This window comes from Uloborus diversus, chromosome 1 (assembly GCF_026930045.1).
Source record: "Uloborus diversus isolate 005 chromosome 1, Udiv.v.3.1, whole genome shotgun sequence".
NCBI classification, from domain to species: Eukaryota; Metazoa; Arthropoda; class Arachnida; order Araneae; family Uloboridae; genus Uloborus; species Uloborus diversus.
Genome location: NC_072731.1, coordinates 67,046,153 through 67,056,102, shown reverse-complemented (window position 1 = coordinate 67,056,102; position 9,950 = coordinate 67,046,153). Strand labels below are relative to the sequence as shown.

Genomic DNA, 9,950 nt, shown 5'->3' with positions numbered 1-9,950 from the left:
ATTTGTAGCATAAAAGTAGTTATAAATAATTAATAACCCTTGAAAAACAACAATTTTGACAAAAGAGTCAGTTTTTAGCACAAAAGCATCTAATTCAATTAGAATAAAAAGATGTACTGAAGAAAAAATTTTGCATTTTTCCAGAAAATAATTACGATTTATCCTCCCAAAAAAAGGGGCATTTTTTGCGTTGTTTTCAAGAGCTTGCATTGCAATACACATCCAATGCCGTTTTCGGAAACCTAGGCACTTAAGACTTCCCATCTTGGGAATGACCAAATATGGCGGCTAAGCCAAAAATAAGAAACATTTTTTTGAATTTGTAACATGAAAACAATTTAAAAATAATACATTTTCATAAACTACAATTCAGTTGAAACATTTTTAGCACATTGAGTCCAAAGCAATGAGGAAAAGATTAAGTTTTAAGAACAAAATTTTTCATTTCTCAAGAAAATTACATTAAAAAAAAAAAAAAAAAAGAAAACCAATTTGCAGCACATATTGTGTTACTTTAATCAATTTTCAGTGCAAAAAAACATCCGATTCTGCTTTGCTTTTGGAAACTTAGGCATTTAAGCATCGTGTCTATTCCCATCTTGTGAATGAGCAAAAATGGCGACTACGTTTCACACGTTGCTAAGAAAACTTTCCGATCAAAAAAACAATTTTTCTGATCGAACCTTCCATGCTCGGGCTTGTGCTTTCGCAGTAAATTGTCTTCTCCCCTGTTGAGTTTGTGCATAATTACTATTCACCAGAGGAATTTCTTTTCTTTGGAACTATTGAGGGGCAAAAATGGTGACCGTGGAAGTTTTTTTGTGTCGTCACTTCTATATTGCTATCGTAATTTTGCCTCAAAATTAATTTTTTTTCCAGAAAACATCAATAAAAACGAAGATTAGATCTCATGGTTTTAAATTCCCTGAGAAAAAAATTGGAAAAAAAAACATTTTTTTGGGGGCAAAATTAGAAATTTTCCTGACATTTTTAACAATGTCATTTTCCCTGACAATTCCAGGTTTTCCCAGAGCGTATGAACCTTTCAATTGGCACTAAAAAATAATCCTTGTTCTTTAGGATTTATTTGTGTGTTAATTTCATTAAAACTATTTAAATATTAAAGGTTTCCCAAATTAATTTATGTTTCACAACATACAAGCTACTCGTAATGAAGATCCTAATATGTCTCTTTACTAAGCCCCATTATCAATTATTGGCATAGATGAGGATAAAAATCCTACAAGAGCAATGATAGTGAGTAAATTTCACGCTTGCTCCAGAGAAGCCGTCATTCAAAATTTTCATTCTGATTACTACTAGTATTACTGTTGTAAGGATACAAATTTGTATAACAATGGGTTTTATATTTAATCATTTACTGAGGAAATCAAATCATTTAGTGAAACTACTAGTATTACAGTTGTAAGGCAATAAATTTTTGTAACAATGGATTTTATATTTAATCCTTTACTAGGGGAAATTAAATCATTTAGTGAAATCTCAAAGTCTAAGTGGTCTAGTTGCTGAGATATAAGCAAAAGCAGGCCTAAAAATTTCCGTTACAAACATGCCAAGTATAATAATAATAGTGGTTAAAAAGACTTGGTGATAACTTCAGATGCTTTGTTAAAGCTCAAAACTATCAACAAAGAGAAAATTCAGAGAGAAGCTTTATTTGAAGATAAAACATTGAATACAATACAATTAAGTCGATATGTTTACTACATAAAAATTATCGTGAGGAGCCCGAAGATGAGCGGTCTCTCTTTTTAGGTGGAGAACGTCTCCTCTTTGCTGGTGATCTAGATCTGTTCTTGTAAGGTGATCTAGACCTTGACCTACTCCTGCGTCTTGGAGATCGGTGACGAGGTGGGGAACTACAAAGTAAGACAAGAAAAGTTCAATTTCAAAAATTCACCAATTTCAATACCTCAATATGTGTCACGTTAAATATTTTCAATACATACATGAAACATTCTCCCCTTCCATATGGCAAATATGAAAACCGTTTACATTCAGCGTTGCTTTTATACAATTTTTTGGTCTTGCTGCATATATTCTTTTGATAGCTTGTTTTTGCTAAAGGTGAAATTCTTTTTTGAGAAATTTTTGTGCATTGAAAAAATAAATAAATATATAGAAGGGATCTTGAAACAACTTATAACCTTCTTTAAAAACTCTCAAAGGAGTTAGAATCAGCTCCAGAAACAGGGGGGGGGGTCCACTGAATTCTACCTTACTACATTCACTAAAGATAGTCGCAAGGACTTGTTCTGGAAACTTGTCTTGAAAGGACCCCCCCCCCTCATCTTGACATTATTAAAGATAGTCTAAAAGTTTTAAGTCTTCAGTAACAAAACATTTACAGGAGAGGGTCCTAAATACCCTCCTCCTCCTAAAATCATCCAAATATAGCCTAAAATTGAGATTTTAGCCTCGTAAGATCTAATAGATTAGAACACTCGAAACCCATTTCCATAAATTCACTAAAGATTGCCTAAAGTAGTGTTTTTAGGCAATCACTACTTTAGGTCTCCAAAAGTTTCCCTCCCTCCTACTTTTACACTGCTAAAGAAAGCCTACACATGTAAAGCCATATTTCGAAATTGAAAAGAAATCGACATATATTATGACAAAAGTAGTTTTATTTTGGGAACAAATGGGTTATTGTTGAAATTAGAATTTAAATTTAGAAAGGCAATAATATTCAGGTGTGATTGCAATTTGCATAAAAAATTACCCGAAAGTTTCAAAGAGCAAATTGGGGCGAGGGAAGGGGAGCAATTTTTAAAACTAAGACCCCTATTACTTGAATATACATGAGTACAACAATAACTTTTGCTATGCATACAATTGATTTCTTAGGTTAAAATAGTTTATTAAATAAAATATTCTGTACAGAAATACCATACCCAGTGCCTGTTTATAACCAGCAACAGGCACTGAGCCTAGCTAGGCTGGTCCTAGTCAATTTATTAGATCCAAATGAAGAACAATGACCCTCCCTAAGATATCTACCCCTTTGCTGATTACAGCCATTTTCGGTAAGCTGCTCCAAGTACCCACAACCTTACTAAAGTAGTAATTTTGAACATTTGAGGTAAAGGGGAAAATTGGAGATATAGGGAGGTAAAAGCATAAAAACGAACACTACTGGATTTCCAATGAATAATCATAACACAACCACCCCTGTTATACACCTTAATTATTTTAGCAGACATAAAGAAATGATGTACTTATAAATAAAATTCAACTTAATAAAATTATATAATTCAACTTTATATTTAAAATACAAACTTTTAAGTTAATTTGTTAGGTGCTCAATTGCTTAAATTTATTTTTTTTTTCAAAAAATCTGTTATGACTAAAAATTGGGTAAAGATAATTTAATTCAAAATTGAAAAAATAAATAAGCATATAATGAAACAAGAGCAAAGTAATAAATTCTTTAATTCTTTAGTCATTAAAATAAAAAATAAAATAAGCTAATCTGATGTAACATTGTCAAAATAACTACTAGTTGCCAAAAATATAAAAATATTTACAAGATGCAAAAGGATTGAAATCTCAAACAAGGTAAGCAAATTTTCGCGAATTAAGTTTAATGCTGTCATATTTCCCATAAAATAAATTTATATTTTGCTAATATTAAACATAAAATATGAAAATAACATCCGATTACTCAATATATTTAAATATTTGCAAGATGCAAAAAGATTGAAATTTCAAACACAAGAAGCAATTTTTAGTCTGAGTTCGTTCGACGTGGCATGTTTCCCATAAAATAAATTTATTTGTTTTTTATTAAAATTAAACAAAAAATATACTAATCTAAGGTAGTATATGCGAAAATAACATTTGATTAGCCAAAATATTAAAAGATTGAAATTTCAAACACAAGAGCAATTTTCCGCGAAATCCGAGTAAGTTCAATGTTGTCAGGGTTTCCAAATTAATTCCTTTGTTAAGGGTGCTCTTCACTGAGAGTCTGAAAGATTTGGATCTAATGTTAACCTACAAGGAAAGTTGGAGCTTGTTTTACAAATTCCTGTGAAGTTTTCGGATCAATTTTTTTTCTGAGTATTTTTCAAGACCATGTCTGTGTATTTTAGTTTTTACTTTTTCGATGTGTCCATTCTCCAATTTTTTAAAATTCGAGAAAAAATGAATTTCTTCGAAAACGAGGTACTGTTGGATATTTCGCTCTGTAAAACATCTGGAACTCGTGCTATCGAAATTTTAAGAACGCTCTAACACGCAAAATATTTCCAGCTCTCTTTTGAGATCTTGTTTGAAATAATGCGACCATTTTTTAAACAAATATCGGGTTCTAACTATTGAAAAAAAAATCAAAATACATTCACTTTTTGCATTCGCTCCGCCCCTCATATTAAACGCCCCTTTTTTGAGGGGAGAGAGCTAATGGGGTGTAAGATTTATTACTCTCTCATTAGTTCCCCTCAATGACCTTCGCTGGACGTTCTCCTCTTTTTTCCAAAAGCACTTGAAGAATCAAGTGCTTTTGAAAGTGATTTCATGTAGATGCGTGCTATTAGCCCGTGAATTTAGCAACATCTGCTTTTTTTTTTTTTTCAAATTTGTGGTTTGAAAAGAAATAGATTGGAAAGGGATATTTCTGAGTCAAATTGTTTATTAACAATATAATGAACATTGTTACAATGCTGTCGAATGCGAAAAGTTGACATTTTTCCCTTCCAGTAGAAAAATATTTTTATATATGGATTAAATCGTATCCCAGATTCCAGATACTAGGTATTTTGCATCGTGTTACATGTGTTTTATGTTACTACAAATGTACACACATAAAGTGCTTTCCACAGCTCAACAAACGTTCTTGAAAATTATTTGTGTCTTTAAGAGTCAGACTCGTCAAATTTCTTTAGAAGGTAGATACACATTGAACATGTAATTCATAATATACAGTAAAATTCATCGAATTTCAGAATCGGGACTAGAAATTTATTTGGTTGAAACAAGTATTTCGTTGCATTAGTATACGTTGTAATAGGATTTTACTGTATTTCTCTTTAGAAAACTTCCTAAGGAAGAAAACGATTCATAATTTGACCACAAATAGAATCGTGAAACGTTTCTTGTGGGGTCGCAATATTACTCCTTAGTTTAAGACATGTACGATATTATACAGTTTTTAAAACATTACGTGAGAAACAAAATAACATAATTTTTATTTTCCAGTGCAGCAATGCGAATTGTAGCTAATTTTATTTTTATTAAAGACTATTTCCTAGCTTACATTTTGTGTCATAATTCCTGCGTTTTACCTCAAGTTTTTATTTATTACCGGAAACAATGAAAAAAAATAAATAAGTTAAAATACTTATTTTTAATTAACTGTTTTGGAAGTAGCTTAAATATATCGATATTGTGATTAACTGCAAGTTTTGAGTGTTTAAATCAAAAAATCATGTACTTGTCTTATTCCATACTTTTCAGAGCGAATCAAGCTTGTACAGATAATCTTTACAATTAAAAAACATGTTTTATATTTTTTAAGTACATTTGCTTAAATATTATTTCTCCAACAGCGCTATCATTTTTGGAAAACAACTAAAATTCAGGATAATATTTATTCTTCCAAAAAAAAAAAGTTTTTTTTTTTTTTTTTGAGCAATTGCGAATGCTTATTATCTTTACTCGACCAAAGCTGATGTTGCTCTGATTTTTCAGATTGTCATGATAACAAGAATAACTCTAGCTCGTTGTTTTAATATTTACTAAGAAGTCAAATTTTCGTCGCCATGGTTACTAATTGTTTGTGTTCATTCAAGGTTTAACTTAAGTAGATTTTACTTTTAAAAGGGGAGGGGGGTGCAAAATTACATTTCAGGAAAAAAAAAACATCAATGTGGATGAAATTAAAAACAAAATTTCATCCAAATACAAAATTTTTAGATTACTAATACCGACGTTTAAGATTGATAAGAAAACAAAAATACAGAAGGCTTTCTGATGTCTTTAGAAACTTTTTACAATAGAAATAGTTTTTTTTTTTAATTTTTTTTATTTATCTTTTTAAGAATTTGGAAGCTGTATTTTTGGAGAATAAAAATACTTTTCAAAAACATTTATTCAGTTGCGGAAAACATTCCGTACACCAACATACTCATTAGATACATAGGAAATCATGAAAAATATATTAGTAATTTAATATGATTTGGTTAATGTAAAAAACACACCATGCTAGAATTACTAAGCATTGCATGTATTAATTTTTATGACGTTTTCAGCCTCAAGGTGTGAACAATATAGAATGGGGGTTACAAGTTTTCACTGCTTTCTATTTTCATTCTCAGAAGCTAGATCAGTATTTTAATATAATGCAGAAAAAATTAATTACGGGCATTAATGGTTTTCAGGTCACATAAGCACCCCCCCCCTCCTCCCTTAAAAAAAAACATCATTAAAGATCGTCTTAAATTTCGTTTATATGACTTTAATTTCGAAAAATTTTGGGAAGGGAGTTTGCGAAAAGTCCTTCTTTGACCATAAAAAAAAAAGTTTTCTAAAATTGCATTTTTGGAACTTTGATTTCAAAAACCTGCATGTCCCAGAACGTTACTAAAGATGGCCTACAATCATGTTTATAACACTTCGAAATTTTTGCCTCCCCCCCCCCCCCCCAACATCACACTAAGACTGCGTTTTTAAACTATTTCGAAAAATTCTGGGGAAAGCTTCCAAACTCCCATTTTCCAAATACTACCAGAGATCGTTTAAAACTGCATTTTGAAAATTTTATTTTCGAGAAAATTAAAAGGCATTATTAAAAGGCCCCCAAACAGAGTGCTTGGAAAAATAGGGAGTATTTCTGAGTAAATAGTATGCTTACGATAAAGATGATATTAATTAAATATAGAAATGGTTCCCTCTCTTAAACAAGAAGCTAAATCCTTTCTCTTGCTGTATTAACATATTACTAGGAGTCAATAGAATAGAAAATGTGGGATCTCAAAAAAGATTTTTGGTTCAGTACGAATGATAAAATTACTAATAATCATTTGATTAGAACATTCATTTTATTCTGGGACTGAAAACACGATACTATAATTTTTCGGCACAGAAGTGCGTAACACAGAACTTTAAAAAAAAAAGTTTGTCTTGGTTTTTCTTTTCTTTTTTTTTTAAATTGTGAAATACCCTTACTTGTGCTTATAACTGCTTTCCTAAATGTAAGCTGTTCATTTTCATTTTTGTTGTAACTTTATGTATTTCCTGCAAATCTGTTTCTTGCCCTTTTTTTTATTTTTTATTATTGATTCATTAAATGCAAGATGCATAAAAACGAGGCAGAGCGATAAAAACTTTAAAATCTGGCAGAGCGAGGCGTTGAGATTTTTTTCACCTAAGTATTTCAAGATTTTTTTTTCAGGCAGATATATATCTAGGTAATATTTTCGTACCTCCTGAGAAAAAGGACAACCCTTAATATTTACAGGGCTCATAGCAAGTGTAAAAAAATATATAGGAGTTTAACAGGAAAAATATAGGAGTTGGATAGCAAAATATATAGGAGTTTGGTAGCAAAATATATAGGATTTTAAAAGGAAAAATAAAGGAGTTTGATAGAAAAACAATAGGAATTTCAAAAACGCATAGCGTCTAGTATGTTTGGAGTCCTAAAAAAATATAAAAGAACAGAAATCCAGTATAAATACAATTCCAGAATGCATGAAGTCATAGCAATGAAAAGAGTCAAACAAGTGAGAGCAAATGAATTTTTGTACACATGGTTACTTATATTAATCCTGTTCATTTAAGACAACTTTGATTCAACTAAGCAAAATTGTGTGTGCGTGTTTTTTTTTTTTTTTTTTTTAATGTGGAATTCACCATACAATTTCAGAGAACTTTATTAAATTTTTGGTCAAACATGATATTATAAGAAGTGTACCGCCAAATTATCCATTCTCTGATTATTTAAAGAATTTTTTCCCAAAACAGCATGAAAAAGCAATTATAAAATTCAGATTTTAGCTTACGTACTTCGGAAAATACATCTCTTATTGATAGCTAAAACTAGGTAATAATTAATTTCAACATTCTTTTTTCAATGTCTTAAATCTACCCATAGTTTTCAATATTGGTACGTCATTGCTTCAATGCTAACACTAACGATGAAAAGTTGAAAAGTCCATTCAACTCCATGTTTCTCTCGTCTTACTGGTTTTGTTGGACATAAAGAGAAAATCGTTACAAAAAGTGTGCAACACTCTGCCTCCCCATTGTTTCACTATTTGCAGAAAAAGAAACTAATTTTTCTAAACGAAGGCAAAGAAAAAAAGACTGCGCTAATGCATCATGTTTTTGGGAAATGGTCAGCCTCATAAGCTTGATTCATTTAAGCGGCAAAATTTAATTCAAATATTCTGCAATTTTTTAATGTTAAAACTGGATTTCATTTCACTTTTGAGGAATTGATTCATTAAAGTGACTGATTCAATTACCTGGCGCTCAGTGTAGCGGCATTATCCATAACTTACAGTTAATGTGTGTATTTATATGCACACACATGAATAAAAGGTGAATTTTACTTAATCTGCCAAACGAAAGGGGGTGTTAGAGAGCCTAAGTGGAGCATAGATCCATCTATTATCCTCTCCAATTTGCAACCGTAACGTAGTAGATAGAAAAAAATAAATCAAAAAAAAATTCTGAGAAGAACGAATTCTGAAATCTTCGGAAAATCTACCTACATAGAAAATAAGTACAAATTTGAAAAAAGCAGACAAAATCCTATAAAATGACACTTTTTTCACTGAGATAGTAAGAAAAGGAATTAATTGAAAACAAGTTTAAAGTTGAAAGTAAATTTAACTTCCTTGGTAAAACCATCTATTTTGTATATTTCATAAAAATAATCAAACAGAAGTTTCGTACAAATGCCAACATCAAAGATGTAAGAATGCACAGTGCAGGGGAGAAAGAAGAAGAAAAACTGCTCAAAAGTTCTCATTTTTGGGTAGAATTTAATATTCAATGAAGAAAATATAGGAGTTTTTGAGAAAATATAGGAAATATAGGAGAATATCTGACAAATTTGAAAATATAGGAAATATAGGAGATATAGGAGGACTATGAGCCCTGTATTTATTACATGACAACTAACAAGGATCAGATACTCACAAGGCTTATTAGAAAATTTTAACAAAAACTCAATGTGTTGAAGCAGAAGCACTATATACACTATATGACCAAAAGTATTGGGACACTTTCAAAAATTCACATTTTTAGGGATTTCTCGAGAAATAATAGACCAATTGCTCTATAATTTGCTTCACATAAAATGTAGACTCTAGTTGTCATTTTGCAATAAAAATTAAGTCTGCTATTCATTTAGGGACCAACAACAAATTGAGGAAATAAAAGGTTTTTTGATCATTTTTCATTCTAAATTGCTGGGAATAAGCTATAATTTTCAGAAATGAGTTAAAAATCTATCAAAAACTTATTTCTATATTTTTGTGAAAGTATTTCTTATACCCATGGAAATATAAGCATTTCTTTCAAAAATGCAAATTTTTTTTGAAGGTTTTCGCCTCATATCAGTAGTAGTCACGCAGAGTATTTTGTCAAACGTTACTAAACTTTTAGAATATTTGACAGCATTTTAGAGAGACATAATAATAAAAATTTGGAGTTAAAATATGGAAAAATTGATGAAATATGAACAATTAAAGCAATTATTTTTTCACTGTGCATGCACGGAAGATAGCAATTTATAACGTTCATAATCCAAAGCTCAGATACTTCCTTCAATCCATGAAAAAAATTCCACCATAATTTCTTTAAAATTTAAAAAGTTATCAGCGATCTAATGAGCCGAATCTCTATAATTCTAGGATATGCGACGAATGGCAAGGGGTCGTTCGCAAACTGGCAACACTTTCCTGCCATCATTATAGAGT

The 9,950-nt window shown here is 30.5% G+C and overlaps 1 protein-coding gene across 1 annotated transcript in view; it reads right to left on the bottom strand.

Moving 5' to 3' along the window:
• Positions 1-1,657: 1,657 nt before the first annotated feature.
• LOC129234630 (RNA-binding protein with serine-rich domain 1-B-like) overlaps positions 1,658-9,950 on the bottom strand; it is a 57,468-nt gene continuing 49,175 nt past the window's right edge. The window contains exon 7 of the mRNA XM_054868663.1: positions 1,658-1,880. Within this exon, the coding sequence (XP_054724638.1) occupies positions 1,736-1,880 (145 nt within the window). The 3' untranslated portion in view covers positions 1,658-1,735. The remainder of the gene's footprint in view (positions 1,881-9,950) is intronic.